The sequence below is a fragment of the Solanum verrucosum genome, unplaced genomic scaffold, assembly GCF_900185275.1.
Source record: "Solanum verrucosum unplaced genomic scaffold, falcon-dt-bn FXZP01000235.1, whole genome shotgun sequence".
In the NCBI taxonomy this organism is placed as follows: Eukaryota; Viridiplantae; Streptophyta; class Magnoliopsida; order Solanales; family Solanaceae; genus Solanum; species Solanum verrucosum.
The window spans coordinates 1,306,545-1,326,785 of NW_026019948.1; the positions used below are offsets into that span (position 1 = coordinate 1,306,545).

Consider the following 20,241-nt stretch of genomic DNA (forward strand, 5'->3'; position numbering starts at 1 on the left):
AATGAGTAACAAATTCCTCTTCTTCTTTTTTTAGTTAATAAATAAAGGATTTGGTTATGTGCAGAGATGAAGCTGATCAACACATGTTACCACCATCTTTAAATCAACTTCACACTGTGAATGTCCCTGCTGTAACAGATCATTTGAGTCCAAATAGTCGATTTGATCAAAATGATCCGCCTCGTCCATCATCGTTAGATAGCATAATTGATGTCAATAATGCACCGTTATATCCAACAGGTAAATATCTTTTACTATATAAATTGTTGATAATACTTCTCTAAATAGGATTGGCAACGGAATTTACTATTAACTGCAAATATAACAGGGGACAATCCACTTCCAGTCACTTCTTGAACTCTTCTTGTCTCAACTCACTCCAGCGAGGATCATATCATTGTTGTGTTATACTTTGAATTTGTTCTCTCTGTTCCCTTTTGATACCCTATAATATTTTAAAATACTAGATAATTAGAGAGTTTCGGTGACCACGTTCACTCCCTCCTAGATAGGCCCTGCATCAGCCTGATGAACATTGTAGCAGTCCTCTTTTTACTCTTACAAGACTCTTAATTTGTTAAATAATAGCAGCGATTGAATAATTAAATAACGAGTAAAATTAGTACTATAGTGATAATAGTATAACAATAAATCTATATACCGTTAAACATTTATTGTTGTCAAAGTAAATCGTAAAACATTTATTGTTGTCAAAGTAAATCGGAACTTGTATAATTTTAACTTCAGTCCACGGATGATAATCAAATTAAAATAAACTGATTCCATTAGCAGGTAATAGCACTCCAATTTTATCTTATAAACAGTTCTGTTTCTTCACAGAATCTACATAGCATCAGCAGATCCAAGTATATGTTAAATCTCTAAAACAGAGATTAAAGAAATCTAAAGCAAAGCCTTATTTGCACAACAGCATCATATTGGTATATGACAATGAAAAAAAGAGCACATAATCCAATTGAAAAGACAAGAGAATCATGAAAAAGCAGCAAAAAAGGTACACACTTACATAGAGGCAAGAACACCAAAACTCAAATTTCCAACAAATGGAAAACAGAGATATAGCAAAGCATAAAGATGTTGAGAACTCAAATTTCCAATGAAAAACAGAGATACAACAAAGCTTAAAGATGGCAAACAACTCTAATAACAAAACTAGCTGTCAATATGAGTATTATTAGTGGTTTTATACATGTGAGAAACTCTACAAGAGAATATGAGTGGTTTTATACCTGTGAAACTCTACAAGAGAATATGAGTATTATTAGTGGTTTTATACCTGTGAAACTCTACAAGAGATTATGCCTTCTGGATGGCAAGCAAGTGAATTCAGAAACACTAATGACTTCCTGTAAACGTGACAGCTCTAATAACAAAACTAGCTGTCAGTAGCCAGAAACTAAGTGTAGCCAGATAGAACTACAATGATTCAGCCATCAATTTTCTCTCTACTGTAGCCAGATAGAACTACAATGATTCAGTCATCAATTTTCTCTCTTTTAGACGTAGATTTGTCTGTAGAACAAGTATCTTCACTTCTCTTTCTTTTGGATGTTGACTTGTCTATTCCTGTAGAACTTGTATCTTCAATAATGCCAGCAGCTTCTTTAAGAACATCCACATCTCCAACAGCTTCTTGGTTTGGCAACAGTTTAGGAACAACAGCCTGTAAGACTTCAGCCATAGGCAAGTGTTTAAATGCCTCTAAAGTCAAGTTTGAGTCGATTTCCCTTAGGATGGCCCCTGATAGAGGGTTTCATCTCAATCAATGTGCCATCTGAACATAATATTAGTTGACATTAATACTTATCATTAAAATACAAAAAACAAAAGTGAATACTTGTTCAAACAGTTTACCTCTAGCTGACATGAAGATTCGATTTTCTGCGGAAGTAACAATTACTTCTTTTCTTGTCCAATCTATTCCAAAATGGTTGGCAAATTTTGTAAGGATATATGGCAAGAAAAAAAAGGGCGTTGCCCTTACCCATCTTCCAATATTAAATGTTATTTTTAGCAAGACTGCCATCTCTGCTGAAACAATTCTTTTCTTGACATCCGAGTATTTGAAATGCAATTTAAAATTCTTCATCTGTTCTTCAGTTTCATCACTGGAATAGTTCTGGCTAATTCTGGGCTAGACATTGCTCTACATGATACTTATTATGTGGTTGCACATTTCCATTATGTACTTTCTATGGGAGCCGTTCTTCAGTTTCATTCAGTTTGATGGCTATGAGTAAGCATCCAATGCTTTGAGCAATTTTTTCCTACAATAGTGATGATTCTTTAAACAAATGAAAAAATTGGATACTAAAAAAATTGAAAAGGTGATTCAGATAAAAATCAAACTTACTCTGACTGGACCAACAAGAAGTGATTTGTCAATGAGTTGGACAGCAATGTAGACATTGTCCTTGTGCACTTTCAATTTTTCTCCCAACTAAACAGAAAACAAGAAAGAAAATTAACGAGAATTTATCAAACAGACAACAAAAAAAATTTAGTTACCTGAAAGACATGTTCAACCATCATCTTGCGTGCAGAAGGATCTGGAATGATGCCAACTTTTATATGATCTTCTGTCTCATTACAAAGCTTCATTTCGAAGAAATTGTCTTCCTCCCATTGTGAAATTTCAGGATGGACAGCAAAGGTGGGACGGTTCAAAATTGGTAGCGGTTTAAGAACCCTAACTTTATCTTCAAGAACTTCTTCATGTTCACCAGCAGCATCATCTATAACTTCTTCACACGAGAGGTCAATAGGATCTATCGGTTCAAGACTCTCATCGCAAAAGAGATTCGGAAACTCCATTGAAACTTGAAAGTAGAAGTTTATGTTTTCTCTGCTTTTCTTTCTTGGTGGGCAAGTTTGAGATTCAGTCCGAAAATAAAGCGCTTTTAATGGAAGTATAGTAACCGCTTATCATATAAAATAGTTTTGGGGGGAAAACTGAATCCCAATTTTGATTTAAAAAATAAATTTCCCCTTTTTTCTAATTAAAATTTTAAAATGCCTTTTATTAGCTTCTTTTTTTTTTTTAACTTTTCTAAAAATTATGATATTTTTATTTATTTTTTATTTTGCGAAATACTAGTTAAGTATATAAGCTAAGGATGTCTTATATCGAAGTAAATTAGCATAATGAGAAAATATTTATTTATACAAGTGAAAATAACAAAGAATAATAATTAATAACTATACAAATATAGATTGTATTTATTAACAAAATTGGCCTTTGAGTAAAATACATTACTATGAACAACCGAAATTTGAAAGCAACTTCAAACATCATTACAAGAAAAGTGTGAATTACATGGGAATTTTTCTGGAGATTAGTATGAAAATTTGCAGGAAAATAAGTTTCCTGCGAATTTTCTTATTAATCCCCAAGAAAATCCCCATGTAATTCACACTTTTTTTTAGTGTGCATCTTTTGTCATAGATTTTTTAAATAATTTTAAAAAATAAAATAATCAACTACTTATATATGGTAATAAATTCGCAGCCTGTGATAAATTCTTGCAATTGTATTTCCATAATTAAAATGCCACGAAATATATTATAAACTCAGCTGTTATGATGAGAAAAGATATGAATATTCATTTAAAATTCTATCTGATATAGCTCACGCTCATCATCAATTAAATATGTGTCACAATATATATTAACATCTAACAAAGTTGATGTAGATATCGAAATTTTATAGACTCTACAAGACGTGTTGATCTTGGAGACTACTCCACTTTAAATATAAATCGAATTTAATATAATTTAAATCTAATTTAATCAAAATTTAATATAAATATCAAATATTGAACATGAAATTAAAAAAAATAAAAATAATTCCACCATTATTATTCAACTGAAAATTCACTGCCCTATCTTATTACTCATCGAAATAAATGGTCTTGTATATTTTACATTAAAGTTATTCTAAAATGAATTTTGGAAAATCTAGAGAGTGACTATATTGCACTATTAAGGTGACATTAACAACAGAGGGTAACCCTCAAAAGAAGGTGAATTTAATGAGTTTAAAATCACTTTTCTTTACCTCTCTTTTGAAACTTTCATCTTTTTTTACTTCTTTAATAACTTAAAACCACAGACTTAGAGTGCTTATTATTGACCCTCAAAAGAAGGTGAATTTAATGAGTTTAAAATCACTTTTCTTTACCTCTCTTTTGAAACTTTCATCTTTTTTTACTTCTTTTAATAACTTAAAACCACAGACTTAGAGTGCTTATTATTTAATCAAACCCCTCTTGTTAGTTCAAAATCCACTTTTGTGACGTGTTTTGAGTTAAAAGCTAAGGCACAAATTCATGCGAGCATAAATTCAAAGTATATAACATCTTAACAGTTGTACTCAAATGTTATAATGAAATTTATACATAAGTGATGAATCTAATCAACATTAAATTATGTAAATAATCAAATATTATCACATAAAATATTCCTTAATTATTGTCTGCTTCCCTTTTTCCTACAAGAAGGATGAGCATAATCTTCCAACAAAATTGATTGAGTTGAATTTTGATTTATGATGATCTTTTATTGATTGTGATGATTGAATTTCTCTATGAATAAAAAGGGAGGCTTCAGATCAGAAGTAATTAGTGATAGGGCAAAAATATGGAGAAGGACAAAGGAAAGATACATTAGGTAGAAAAATGTAACAATCCACAGTTGAAGTCTGTTTTTATTAATAGTTGATCATTATTCAGATAAAAAACTTATTACATATCTAATAGTTCATATATGAAACTAAAAAAATTTGAAATACTTTTAAATTTATCTTTGATTATTAACTTTATATTCACATAGATAAAATACACCTTTCTGTAAATCTTTTTAGGAATATGTATAATCAACAATTTCCACATGCAATTTGTTCACATGGAAGGGTCTGGAATGTGCTAGTACCTAAAGCCACTAATAAATGGATGGAAGGGTGGGATCTCTGTTTTCTTCCACTATATATACATTAAGGTCTGTGAGCCCCCACTATCAATCTCTTTGTTGTGATCGGAGGTGAGTTATGCGAGTATTAGATATTGTGTAAGTAATATTATGATTGATAGTTAATTAAGAGATAAGTAATTATTTATGTAAAATTAATATAATATTTAATTAGTAATTCAGAAATTTGTATAAATAATACATATATAAGTTATGTATTATTTTATGCTGAACATGAATAATCAATATACTAATATATGAATATATAACCAATACATGCATAAAATAATAGAGTACTCTCTTGATTCATTTTTACTTGTTTATTCTAAAAATAGATTTTGATTTTTACTTGTACCTTTATTATATTAAGAAAAAATAATATTTTTTTTCTATTTAAATTCCTAATTACTTATTCTCCAAATTATTTTTCAAAATCTAAGACTATACATCAATAATATAAATACTTAGAATATTCATATTAATAATTATTTCTTAAAGAGGGTACAAAATCAAAAATAGACATTTCAAAAGTGCATGAAGGAAGAATATAAATATTTCTGAATAATTTATATCTACCATACTAATATGTGAATAACTTTTATCAGCTACCAAATGACTCAATGTTTGGCCAATTTTTAAACGCATATCCACCCAGCTATTATATTAGTGACATCCAGTTGTAGACACTTTCCCCTCTAAGTTCCTCTTCCACTTTTTGGTAATCTCTTATTCAATGGAATTCTTTTTATTTCAATATGAGTAATTCATTTTTCATTCACATTTTTTAAAATTTAATAGTACGTACTCTTAAAATTATTTAATTAAAAATTATATTATTATCTTCATTTTAATTTATTTATTACTTTATTTTCTTGAGTTTTGTATTAAATTAAAATAAATAAACAATTAAAATTATGAAAATATATTTTTGTATCATACTCAAGATATTTAATAGTAGTATTTGAAGTTAGTAATTTCACGATAAAACAACACAAAAATATTTTTTCGTGTGTTTGTTTCTCCAAGATTCTTCTCTCAACTTCTTTTTAATGAACTTATGGTTAAACTAAAAAGAAAAGAAAAAAATTATCCCCCCGATTATATCTATTGCAAAACTCTTATATTTTTAATTTAATGAACCAATTTTAATTTCCATACTAAAATCTCCACATAATAATCCTAACATATGTTATTAACAGAACACCTCGGATTAAATAAACCCCGTTCCTTTTTATGTGAGTGTATTTGATTGAATACAATTATTTTCTTTTTAAATTCAATTATTTTAAATTAAAAAAAATTAGAAGTGTAGCGTGATTAACGACAAAGGGAGTTGTACTAGCGTCCATTCTTGATGATAAATTAAATGATTATCAAAAGGCATGCAAATTTTGTGATATATTAATGAACGAGATCATTAAACTTGATAGGATTACACATCATTTCCATGTGTCAATTTTGGATGTTTTATAGATGCAAATCTTACGATGCAATATAATATATTTTCAAGACGGAGTTTTATATTGTAAAGTTAAAAAAATAAATATTCAATCAATATAGTGAGATGATGAATATATGTGATTTTTCTATTTTTACTTTGAGCAAAGGTTTTCCTTTATAAATTAAAATCTGAATTAATCAAAATTCACTATAAATATCAAATATCGAGTAACTTAGAGTGCTTATTATTTAATTAATCCCCTCTTATTAGTTCAAAATCAACTTTTGTGACATATTTTGAGTTAAAAGCTAAGGTACAAATTCATGCAAGCATAGATTCAAAATATATAATACCGTAGCAGTCAATTGTTATCTCTTGTATTCAGATTAGCAAATCAGAAATAATAAAAGATGAGAAAAAAAGAAGAAAAGAACTATTTGAGTCCACAGAACCCACTGTACAAGCTTGAGAAATTTAATCCCCTCAAGTACTCGAGGTTGCAGATTAATTTCTTCCAAGATAAAACGGATTAACCATTAAAGAAGTAGTGGTACCTCAAACTTTGATTATTTCAACAAACTGAAAAAAAAGCAACGAGATTACACACACAGACAGTGGCGGATCCAGGATTTTGAGGTGTTGGGTGCCACATTTTATGAATAATAGCGTGATTTCGAAATTTACATAGGAGAATTCTAATAGCCCGTTTGGCCCCAAAAGTGCTTATTGTTTTTTTATTTATTTAAAAAAAGAGGTATTTGATCATATTTTTTAGGAGAAAACGAGTGTTTTTGACAAGTAGCAAATACTATTTTCAAATTTAAAAGAAATAGATTTTCCTTGAAAAAGTGCTTTTGATTTATTTTTTTAATAATACTTTTCAATTTGGTTGAAAAAAATTACAATTGGATATGGTTGATAAAAATTAATAATCATTATCAACAGAAATTGAGAAATATTTTTTAAAAAAAATTGGCCAAATACTAATTGCGATTCATAAGTGTTTTTAAAATTAATTGGTCAAACAGAAACTGATACTTATCAAAAATATATATTTTTAAAAACACTTTTGAAAAAGAAAAAGAAAAGAAAGAAATTTCAAAATAATTTCATTTTAAAAGCTTGTTCAAACAAATATAAAAATTTTATCATTATTTTTTAAAATTAGCATACTTAAACATGTTTTGGTTTGTTTTAATATTAAAGGATGTCATGGTTCGAATCTAGTCAACTTTAATATTTTTTTGTCAAATAACAAAAAGGTGTGTTATTATATTTGTAAGAAAAAATGTATAAGCCAAGATTCAAACCCCTGACCTCAGGGACCTTAACTTGACGGTATACCATTGGGCTACATAATCATTTGTTAATGGGGGTGACATGTACTATATTTATACCAATTCTGATACATACATACCTATATATATAGAGTTTCGACCGAAATCACTGGGTGCCATGGCACCCCCACATTACTACGTAGATCCACCCTTGCACACTGACGCGATCGATCGATTTGTTTTGTAAGAAATGTATGCACAGAAGAAGGGAAGAATTCAATGATGAAAAATGAGAGAAAGTCTCTCTATTTATAACCAACAAAGGGTAAATGTCACATTTCTTTGGAAAAAAGATAACCTTTCAGAAATTCACAACTCTTTGGAAAAGGTACAATCTTTCAAACGGTCACAACCCTTTACACTCGCTTTGGATCATTGCTACCCATTGTTTCATAATGTATTGTATTGTACTCTATTGTACCATATTGTATGGTAGATACTAGATAGAATTTTTGGCTAAACTGTGTTGTTTGCTGCTGTTTAAATAACATTTTTATTGTTTGGTTTGACTGTATCGTACTGTATTGTAATTTATAAATTTACTAAAATATCCCTAATTATTCTAGGGTAGGAGGTTTGACTAGAATTAAATAATATAGGATAAAAGGGTAAAATAATATTATGAAATATTATGTTAGGATATAGTTGAAAAATGAAATTAAGTAACAATGGGAGGTTTTCATTGTTACGTAACAGCACAATGCAATACAATACATTTTAGGTAACAATCAAAACAAACATCATAGGTATAGCGATACAATACAATATAATGAGTAACAATGATCCAAACAGAGTGGCAAAGTCACAATCCTTCATTTCCTATTCACACCTTTAAAATGGAACAACAATTATACTAGAATGTTATAATGAATGAACGAAATTTATACATAAGTATGAATCTGTTCAACATTAAGCTGTGTAAATAATCAAATAGTATCATCAAGTCAAATACTCCTTATTTATGTTTTAAGATTTTACGCAACCATTAAAGAAGAGATAAAGTTTTTATATTTATAAATAAAAGTATTTATTTTGTTTATCCTTTCTCTCTATCTATCTAAACGGCTTACAATTAATACTTCATTAATTACAACAGTATAAAGCCATCCAATTTGTCAAACAAATCTACATTTAATATCAAAGGGCCTTTGGACCGGAGTAAATTCTTCTTACAAGAAGATAAATTGAATTTTAATGATAGCAATACATGAAAAAACATGTATACAATTAAAATTAGTCTTTTTTTTAGTTTCTCGATTCAATTTAATTTAAATTCTCACAATATAAAAACAATAAAGAAAAAAACAACACTTTTTATCAAACGTTTTTCTATACTATATTCAAATTTGAAACCTCTAAAAATTTAAACTAACAATATATACATATGATTTAATGAAATCAAATATTTATACTATGACAATAATAATAATATATCTAATATAATATATACAAAATTATGTCTATTAGGAGCGTCTCCCCCTTGCAGTGCTCCAACAACAAATTAAAAATAAAAATATATATATAAATTTTATCCCTACCTTTATCGGAACCTAATATTTACACCAAATTAATGCGACTTTGAATAAAAAGTAACGCGTAGGAACAAAGAATTGTAGTTTCGTGTAGCTTTCCAATATATGTCCTTTTTCCCCTTTTCTCCTCCCAACCCACAAAATTTCATTAATTTCACCATCCATCTACCCTAATTTCTCACTTTTGCTCTGTATATATATAAAAAGGGTTTCTCTCAAAGCCACTACTAAAAAAACCCAATTTTTTCCTCCAATTTGTACAGGAAAGATCAAAGAACAAACTAAGCCATGGGTGGAGGCAATGGACAAAAGGCTAAGATGGCTCGTGAGAAGAACATGGAAAAGATGAAAGGCCAAAAGGGTATGCATAAATTAACTTTGTTGTATATATTTTTTTTTGGAATTTTTTCGATTTTTTTTTTGAATTTTTAGCTAAATCAAGATTATGGTGTATGTGCAGGAAGTCAGCTTGAGGCTAACAAGAAGGCTATGAATATCCAGGTTTTTGTTGAATTCACTGAAATTTGTCTTCTTTTATCTGTAGAATTCTTTTCAACCAGCTGAAAAGTTAGAATTTAGGTTTTCAATTGGTTTTTTTTTTCTATTTTTGTTTGGGGATACACTAAAGGATTTTAATTGGCTTTAACTTGCTAAAGTTTTTAGAATTTTTGATTGGATATATGGAGTCCCTGGAAGTTTTTTGTAGTATAGACCAAAAAATTAGTCAGATCTCTGCGTCTAGGAGCTAAAGGGGATGATTTTAGGTGCTGCAATTTATTAATGTCTTGTTAATCTAATTGATCAAATAACGAAGAATCTGGATTATGTGTTGTTGGAAAATGTATTTGATATCTCAGAACAAACAACAACAACATCATTCACAGTGTAATCCTACGAGTGGTTTGGGGAGGATAGTGTGTACGCAGCTATACTCTTACCTTGGGAAAGAAAGTGTTCAAGTTCATGTATAGATTTTTTCTCTTAGTATCTTGTTAATGAGTCTTTAATATGATAATTGTTCTTTTTTACAATTCTAACATTAGCTTTGAAAAACATAACTAACCATTTGAGTAGTCTTTGAATTCGATTTGTGCAACTGTGAAGTATTTTTTAATAGCTTTGAATACTGGTTTTTACATTGTTATGTATGTGGATGTTACAAGCTATTAGATGTGAAGCATCTTGTCCACTCCTTTGCCTAGGTATGCTCCTCTGTATTGGCTTGGGAAGTGTGGAAAAAATGGCACATACTCTTCTCCTTTATAATGTCATACACACCTCAAGATAAAAAAAAAAAAAAAGATTTTCATACCGTTTTCGTGATTATTTTATTAAGCATCGAGTCCGAAATTTTTGTTGTTCCTTTATTAGAACAATATATATTGAACAACTTGTTAGAAAGAGTACTTAATAAATAATACTTACATACTACCATGTTTGCATAAATTATTTGATCTAGTTGAGCAGGAGAAAATTCATCAGGTTTTGAATCTCTTAGTATTAAGAGCAGAGAAATTATGTTTCTGCCATAATGTTTCAACTTTGGAACATCAGGGAAGTGTTAGGCAAAGTTGTGCGTAGACAAATTAGAAATAGTAGCAGGAGATGTTTGTGCAGCAGCAGGAAGGCCACTGGTATTTCAGTAGCAGTAGTAGATTGATTATTTCCATGATCGAGGACAACAGAATAAAAGAAACATCTGTAAGAATATTGTAAAAAGAATTGAATTAACACGGAAATGGTAGGAACATCGTTTTAGCTTGAAATATGTATGACACACCCTTTAGGATATTTTATCGGTAAAGGTGTATCCCTCATGATTTAACAAACTCTTCTAGTATAAATTATGAACAGAAATAACAAAGAATAAACAGAAGAATCTAGCACTACAAAAGAAAAGGAGAAGAGCTTGTCTATTTTTTTCCACACTTTCAAAATGAACACATAGGGGAGTATATACAGGCAAGAGAGTGAACAAAGGCATAACATCTGATAGCTTGAAATGTCAAATATTATAACTTAAAAGCTATTCAAGGATCTGATACAATTGCACAAATTGATTTCAAATGGTTTGTTATATTTTTCAAAGCTAACATTGAATTGTAAAAAATAATTATCATATTTAAGTCTCATTAACAACATATGAAAAGAATGAACCTAAACATGAATTTAAACGGTCATCAAAATCATTTTTCTAACATGTCTACACGCTATGCTACTGCCTCACAGCTTTAAAGAGAAGCTGAATTAGCTTAAATTGTGCTCAGATAGAACACAGTTGCCCGTGACACGAATAATCTTGATGATTTATATAAGGATTAGTATTTTTTTCATGAAAAAAGGGTGCTTTTGTTTGCACTATACATAGGTTTTGCTTGATCTAGTTCTTGTCAAACTTTTGAGCAAGGTTGTTGTTACTGATTTATTCAAATTGCGCCCTTGCAAATTTAGGGAATCTGAAGTTCTTTATGTGTCACGAATGAGGTAGAATGCACCATGGTGATCCTGTAAGATTGATAATAATGCTAGCAAATCAGATTATGTTTTATAGAAAACAAAAGTTAGTATAAGAGATTGAAAAATAATGTCTAGTCATTCGTAAAAACAGTGATGTGAAGTTAGAAGTTAAGATTATTATAAAGGAAAATGACTTTTGTTCGTAAGTGGGGAAAGTCATTTCCCCTCTTTCAATAGAAAAAGTTATTCTTGCAAAATATTTTGTGACAATTAATCACCCTGACATATTTTTGGAAGGTGTCATCTGGAATATAGTTTCCCCCATTCCAAACACATTAGTGGCAAAGAGAGTTTGTTTTGTTAAAGTTTTGAAAGAAACAAAAGCTGAAGTCATGCTTGTTAAAGAGGGATAGATTGAGAAAAGTGAATTAGAGACGCATGACATATGTTTTTTTGATTTAGATGTAAGAATAAATTGCGGGGCGAGTCAACAATTGTGTACCTGTAAATGCAGAAGAAGATTCGTTGAACTCACCACCAAAAGAATTGCCTCTATGTCAAACTTTGAATCTCATGGTAACAAAGTTAGAACTTATCACAAACTAAATATCTTTGCTTTGCTGCATGTTTTCAAAAGAAAACTAAAGAAACATCTCTGTTGAAGTAAAATGAATTGTTCTATTTTTGATATCCATAGAGAAGTTATATATTTCTCTTAAGAGAAAAACCGATCACATCCACCATGTTTTGATCATGTGGTGGTTTAGTTTTAGATAACTTAATCTTTATCTCTTTCAACGGGTTGGGTTGGGTCAGCCCACATGGGAGATCCAATATCCAATAGTACTGTGCCATTTGGTATCTAGTTTTCAAGATTTTCTTCAAGAGACTAGAACTTGGGGTTTGTTGCTCAGAAAATGAATGATCCCGCCCAATGCAAGAACTATAATTCTTGCTGAAACCGTCTCTCTTCCTATGAGGACCAAGGGTCAAAAACAAGACGGTAAACAAGGAAAGATGATATCTCAGCACTGTTATCCATTTGTCCCGATTCTTGCGAGTTTTCAAAATGCAGTGGAATAAGAAATAGGGCGGTAAACACGGAAAACGGTTTCTAAACAATGTTATTCACTTGTTTTAGTATTTGCTAATTGTCAAAATGTAGCGGAATAAGAAACAAGATCATAAACAAGGAAAACAATTTCTAAACAATGTAATTCATCTGTCTAGTTTTTGCTACTTGTCAAAAAACAAGACAGCAACAAGGAAGATGCTAATGTAGAACTGTTATCTAGTTATTTTGAAAGAAAACCTGTTATCCATTTGTCTTAATGCTTGCTAATTGTCAAATGCAGTGCAAGGTGTGCATGCAGACATTCATTTGCACCACTTCTGAAGTTAAGTGCAGAGAACACGCTGAGGCGAAACATCCCAAATCTGATGTCTATGCATGTTTCCCTAATCTCAAGAAATGATTCACATATCAGAGTCTGGGCTGATGGTTGTTTCCCAACTATGTTTCTAAATTCTGTTAACCATGATAAAGTTTGAATCTGTTCAAAAGTTGTTGCTTAGTTCTGCTTCAAACTGTTGATGGGCTACTTAGTTTGGAACTCTGTGTGAAATATATGTCTATAATAACTGCCTCCTCTTGGATTCATATCTACTAGACTTGTCGAGCGTAATGTTTTACCTTGTCATGCTCTGATTGATTATTTACTATTGCTAGTCTTAAACATTCACCACCAAATATTTGGTGGGGGTAGAAGTGATCCTTTGTGAGGTTTTGGGTTTGAGGTTTGAGAATCGAGTCGCTTACCTTTTCGGCACGATTCTATATTAATCGGGGTCGGAAAGTGGGCACCAGACAATGATGGGAAACCCATAAAGGGTTCTAATCATTTAGTATGTGATGTGATAGCATTCAAGTCTATCATTGTGGTCTGACCTTATCTTCTGTGTCTTATCTTCTTTTTTAAGTTTTTCTTGAGGAAGAGAAGAAATCACTGCTGTTATGTTTTGGAAAAAGATTTAAGTAGGGATGCTGATTGTTTGAAATCACGTAATCAGAGATTCAACCGCCCATGTTCAAAGCCGAAATAGAAGTTCGGTGCGAAATTTTAGTAGCTCAATTGACTATTTAAACTTGCATCTTGTTATTGAGGATTCGATCCCTGTAACCCCCATTTCTTGTTTTCCTACTCCCAATTTGTTTTTTAAAAACAAAAAACACAGAAGTCAGTTTGTTAACTACTTATTTGCTAGAATATGAAAGACGTAGATTATGGAAGAAGACATTTTTTAAAACAAATTTAGGAGTAGACATGATTTTTGCCCGAGAGTAAAATACATGACTAGAAACTATTACTGTATATTGTAAACACATAAAAAGACAGCAAACTCTAGTAGAAAGAAATATTAGGTGATATTTTTTCATTTGTTTTTAATCTTGATAGATAAAATTACTCGGTACTTGTTGGTGATGGAAAACGACAGGTATCTAGTGGAATTTATCAAAATACGCACGAGATGAATCAGACAGCGTTGTCCTAGGTTTCTGATTGTGATTTTAATATAGTCAAGTTTATTTGGAGTACATAGATAGAAGTCTTTAAAAAAAAGAAGAGCTATTAGAACTACTGAAAGACATTGTTATTTTCTTAAGTATCTCTTGTGTAATATCAACTTCTTATCTGAACCAACAACGTATACGTTTCGAAATTAGTGACAATGAACCAGCTTTTATTTGTATAAAAATAACAAATACGTGATTGTCTTGTAATTTATTGAAAATATTCTTTTTCACGTAACAATTTCTTATTACTGAAAAAGGGAAAGTAATTTTTTAAAATCATTATTAGCGTTTAAATTGATTTTCTTGTACCATACTATATTGATTGGGATGAATGAAACTAATTTAATCACAACAACACACTAATCAAGTCAGCAAACTAAACACGTCTCTAGTAAGTAAGTCACACTTTCATTCTTCCAAATGTAGATTATTTTTATTTTATTCGTAAAAATATATTCCTTCATCCATAAAATAAAGGTTAAAAATGAAAATACTAGCAATTAGCTAGCATACTTTTGCTAAAGTATGTACTGTAAATATCTTTCTAAGAAACAATACTTATATGTATAAAAATGAGTCAGTACCATTTGATAATAATTCACTGAATGACAATAAGTTCAATCCTGAACCAGAAATTCCAGGTTTTGACTTTGGAAATAAAATTGTTTTCTGATTAAAAAAAAATATTCTACCCAAAGTGAGATTTCTATGTACAAAAACAAATTAGGATCATTTAGCCCAAACCAGATAGGTGCAAAAAGTTCGATAAGAAACTGATGTAAACTGACGGGGAGTACTTAAATGGTAAGTATCTTTCACTTCCAATCTTAACATTATGAATTCGAGTCATTAAAACAACAAAAAAAAAAAATGGAAATTTCTAGGGAGGAATTAAAAAGAGAGAGAGAAACTTCATAGGTCCTCCAAGCAAGGTTAACCATCTTATCAAAAATTATAATCGATAGTAAAAATATAACTTTATTTTTCAAGTAAGTTCACCGTAAGCTAACACTAATGTTTTATCAGTGACTCCGACTTCAGACCCCTCGTGAGCCTTACCATAAACAGAATGTTGGCATCACCCAACATTTACAAATTAAATTGTGACAATAAAGGATCATCATTATTAACACAAAAAATTGCATATGTAACTGCATGTTGTAACGCCTAATCAGTGACCACGAACTGCATGAGTATGGGCGGAGTTACAAGTTCATCAGAAAAGTACATTTACTTTTTTATATTTTGAATTTCGTGAAAATTCTGCTTTTACCATTGCCTAGAAAGGCGAAATTAAACATTTTAAAAAAAAGTAAAATCTGTTGCATGATAAGTGAAGTTACTCAGACGATAATATTCGAGTCAGAACAACAACAAAAAGGTGAAAGCTCGTAGCGCGAGAAAAAACTGATTGCACATATACTATTTTTTATTTACATGCCTAAACTGTAATTCCGATGACTATTTTACACTAATTTTCCCCAACTTTCCAATCGTCAAAAAGCCATAAAACAGATAGAAAAATTCGATCCAAAACTAATTTACATACTTACAGTGAATTAAAATCGACACTCGATTTTCACTTTTCTTAACCGCTAGCGAGGGTGGTGCTGAGGAAGCCGGAACCGAAACTGCGACGCCGGAGATCTAACAGCAACGCCGTGCCAACATATACCACCTCCACACAACTCATCGGAATGATGACGTGGCTGGTTCCGATTCTGAGTAAGATGACGATCGCGTGTCAAAGCACACCTAGTAACCTTACGTGACACATCCCACGTCAAACTCAAAATCAATACACTTCCTACAACAGCTGTTGATACAATCAGCACAAAAACTCCGCCGTAGCTCCGTCCAGTCATCAATCCGTACGCCTTCATTGCCGCTATCACTAACAGGTACAACGTCGTTAAATTCCCCACTACAGTATCCGAAATCGCCATAATTATTGGTCTTCTAAGATCAAAATTAAGTTGAAATTTGGTAAATTTTGAGTCTACAGCAGGTAGTGAACTGATAATAAAGGGTTTTAAAAAGGGATTATGGTATGGAGTGAGAATTACGAAATTTTCGATTTGGGGTTGGGGTAGGGGTAGGGGTAGGGGTTGTAAGATAATGCTATGGGTTCTGAGCTTATCTTCTTTTTATTTTCAGTATTTTGAGGAAAGGGAAAGGTAGCAGTGAATCTGATTCAGTATTCCAACTATAGAGACTCGTCCATCGGCTCATAATTACTCCGTTCGTTTTCAATTTGTTTGTGTTATTTTTTTTACTCTTTTAAAATTAAGGTAGCAGTCAAGTGCTAGCTAACTTTTAAATAATATGTTTACTATTACTCCATTTGTTTTTATTTACTTGTCAAATATTTTTAATTTAATTTTTCCTTTTTACTTGTCATTTTTTACAGATCAAAGAAGGATAATTTTCTTTTTTTGTATTATATCTTCAATTTAATTATATTGAGTTAATGTCTTTGAAAAATTGTAGTGAGTATGTTTAGGACTTTATCAATTAATAAAAGTAAAATGGTAAATTCATTATACTACTCATTATTTTCTTAATAAGTGTGACAAGTTAAAATTTGACTAGTAAATAGACACGAAGGAAGTACTAGATATCTTTAGCTTAAGGTAATAAAATTTTAATTTTATTTTATATTTTTTATAAAAGTTTATTTTAAATTAAAATTAGATAAATAAATTGAGACGAGAATGATTAAAAATTATGACCATCCAAAAATATGAAGACGTGTGTCTAAAATGTGGGACACTGTGGGTATTATCACCTTTATTTAAACGTGGCGGCACAACATTCCTTATTGCCACTTTAAAGACAGCCAATTATGTCGTCATTTCAATGCAGGAAAAATTTTACGACGCCCAACCAACAATAGTTGTGTAAGACTCTATTTTTCTTTTGACAGTTGAATGTTGGATCCATTTTTTTTTTCTTTTGACAGTTGAATGTTGGACCCATTTTTTTACTTTTTTACTATTCTTCTTCGACTCACTCTTCTTTTCTTTCATTTTTTTTACTCCTAAGTCCTAATAAATATCCAACTCTCAACTATATAAGTAAACAATTGATATAATTAATAAAAATACTAATAAATATTTTTTGTCAAATGAAAACGTTCTCATGACTGAATATTAAATATAATCTTATTATTTAATATTGTTAATAGTATAAAATTAACTAAAAAAAATCCAATTTCTTAATTATTAGCGTTTTTCAAAAATTAAATTAATTCAAATTTATTATTTGATAGCTCTTTTTGTTTTGTCTTAGACTTTAGTTCATATATGTGCAGTCATTATCTTAACATAGATTATCAGTTACTTTTTTAAAAAAAAAAATTAGTTACAATCTTTTAAAACTTAATGAAAAAATGCTAAAGAAATAAAATTGTAAGTGAATGTGAAGACCTCTTGATATATAGAAAACGTATAATAATAATAATAATAATAATAATATATAATGAGTAGTTAATTTAAACGTTGTCGAAACCAATTGATTCTTGAAGAATAAATTAAGTATTTAAAGTTTTAATTCAAAAGACTTAAATTTCACTATGTGATTTGCTTTATCCTGCATAATTTTTTTAAATTGCTTATAAATTCATCCCATTTGTCATGTTTATCTCGTTAGTATTTGTATTTTAAATTATAATTAAGATAAAAAAATTATCTATAATTTTTAAACAAGATCAGAAATTGGTTTATTTTATTAAAAAAACACACAAGATCAGAAATTGACTTATTTTATTAAAAAATATTGAGCAGTAAGTTTATTTTTAAAATTAACAGTTCTAAAAGTTTTTAAATAATTTAACAGAAAATATGTTCATCTATATTTTTTTATCAGATGTAATAATTATTTAATTATGCATTTAAAAATTAGATATTTATTAGGAGTAAAAAAACAGAAAATAAAAGAAGAGAGGAGTGAGTGGAAGAGAAGTGGTGGATAACATGTAAAATGTAAGAAAAGGGTCCACTATCCAAGTGTTAAAAGAAAATGGAGTTTCACACAACTATTGTTGATTGAACCTTTTATCATTATAAATTTTTTCGCAAGGCAGTACAAGCTTTAATTTTTCTATAGTAGTATAAAAATACACAGTATTTTCATGATTTGAACTCGTGATTTACCAATTTCACGAAAACAGTTTTTTCTTTAAGTTCTAATGGATGAAACTATTCAAGTTTCTTGATATTATGGACGTAATTTTATGTTTGGTTTTGTTTAGGGGGGGTCTTAATGAGGACTTTGCTTTTGTGCTACGTTAAAGAATGTATTTATTCTTCTTAGAATAATACTCATTTGTTTTTCTTAGACATGCACCTAAATTCTGCCCAAAACTTCCTTTTTGTTTTTTGGCTTTCGAGGCTTGCGGTCCCGTAAAGTTTTGGTATATGAATGCAACTTTAATATTATATTGAAATGTGTATCATACAAAGACAAAAGTGGTAGAGAAGGTTGTTACTGATGGGGCACTATCAAAATTAAATTATAGTAACTAGAAACAGCTCATCTTATTAGGCAGAAGCTCTCCCATTTTTTTAAAATATCTTTTTCATTAATAGGAAAAATAATATGGTAAGGAGTTTTAGCATTAACCGTAAGAATTACAGACTTCACTTGTGGGACAACACCGATATTAAGTTGGTGGTGGTGGTTAGAGCTGTCAAAAATGGTCGGTCCAAGCCTCGCACGCAAAGGAATTTGAAGGGCTAGGGCGGGCTGACCCTTCATTTGGTAGGGCTTGAAAATGCTCAACCCAACCCAATCCTAGAAGGGCCAAGAGCTGGGGCTGGCTAGCCCTTTTTTTTTTTCTTTTTAAACTTGTAATTCTATAACATCAAGAAAATGAGAAGATTTTCAAATCAAATATGGCAAACAATGGTGTTGTTTCAATAACACTAGCAAAAAATTAGTGTAATTAGCATTGATCTCGCATACCAGATATGTGAGTGAGATGAGAGAGTGACAAGCAAGATGGGAGGGAGGTGAGGGCGCGAGATATGTATATGTATCCTAGATACATGCGAATCTACTTTGATAGAGTGTATCTAGAACAAATTAACCTAATTTTGAGTCTATATATTCCGAGATACGGGTATCTGAATACGAAGATTCATAATATACAACATAGCGTGTATTCAAATTATTAGATTATATACTAGTGAGATTATTGTAAATTACTCTTGAATAAAAAGTTTTGGCCCATGGGCAGACCCCGACCCAATCCTGATCAAGTCTCAAAGGCCAAGGGCTTATATGGGCCGGGCTTATAAGCCCTAGTTTTAAATGGGCTTGAAAAATCATATCCAACCCTACCTCATTATTTTATTTTATTATTATTTTTTTTAACCGTGGTTTCCGGACGTCGCTTTGCGAACCCGACTAGCTATACCCACCGGGTCCCGCTGTTTCAAGGCGGGTCCACCACGGTTAGTTCCACGGGGCCCTGGAGACGCGGCCGGTTTGTAATGCCTCCAGTGGCCCTGCTGGGGCTCGAACCGGCGACCTGAAGGACTTTGTCCCAGGCCTTTACCAGCTGAGCTACCCCTCAGGGTTAACGCTACCTCATTAACGGGTAGGGTTGGACCGGCTCCATGGGCTAAGCCCATTTTGACGGCTCTAGTGGTGATGTTAAGAATTATTGTCATGTCATTATGTTTTTTTCTTTAAATTAGTAAAATTATCCGCGCTTTGTGTGAAAATTTAATATCACATAATTTATAAAATAATACTTACAATCTATCAGTCATTAAAACTAAAACACTATATTATCTTACATACAAGATTACGTAGTAACAAACATTAATAATGTAAAGGAAATTATTAATTATAGCATCTTATCATTTATCCTTCAATCAATCATCTTTAATTTGATTTTATAATTTA

At 30.6% G+C, this 20,241-nt stretch overlaps 2 protein-coding genes and 1 pseudogene across 2 annotated transcripts; 1 reads left to right on the top strand and 2 right to left on the bottom strand.

Moving 5' to 3' along the window:
• Positions 1-1,485: 1,485 nt before the first annotated feature.
• On the bottom strand, positions 1,486-2,622 carry LOC125813603 (uncharacterized; annotated as a pseudogene).
• Positions 2,623-9,451: 6,829 nt separating this feature from the next.
• On the top strand, positions 9,452-13,422 carry LOC125813117 (uncharacterized protein At2g23090-like). The gene is made up of 3 exons (XM_049492603.1): positions 9,452-9,657; positions 9,757-9,797; positions 13,109-13,422. Exons 1-3 carry the CDS (start codon positions 9,585-9,587, stop codon positions 13,226-13,228), a joined length of 234 nt encoding a protein of 77 aa, XP_049348560.1. The 5' UTR covers positions 9,452-9,584; the 3' UTR covers positions 13,229-13,422.
• Positions 13,423-15,868: 2,446 nt separating this feature from the next.
• Positions 15,869-16,345, bottom strand: LOC125812827 (uncharacterized). Its single transcript, XM_049492289.1, has one exon. It carries the CDS (start codon positions 16,272-16,274, stop codon positions 15,924-15,926), a length of 351 nt encoding a protein of 116 aa, XP_049348246.1. The 5' UTR covers positions 16,275-16,345; the 3' UTR covers positions 15,869-15,923.
• Positions 16,346-20,241: the final 3,896 nt, after the last annotated feature.

Excerpts from the sequence above, each read along its gene's own strand:
- LOC125813117 (XM_049492603.1), top strand. The coding sequence starts at position 9,585 with ATGGGTGGAGGCAATGGACAAAAGGCTAAGATGGCTCGTGAGAAGAAC. Across the intron at positions 9,658-9,756 it reads AAAGATGAAAGGCCAAAAGG|GAAGTCAGCTTGAGGCTAAC; the intron begins GTATGCATAAAT and ends GTGTATGTGCAG. Across the intron at positions 9,798-13,108 it reads AGAAGGCTATGAATATCCAG|TGCAAGGTGTGCATGCAGAC; the intron begins GTTTTTGTTGAA and ends TGTCAAATGCAG.
- LOC125812827 (XM_049492289.1), bottom strand. The coding sequence starts at position 16,274 with ATGGCGATTTCGGATACTGTAGTGGGGAATTTAACGACGTTGTACCTG.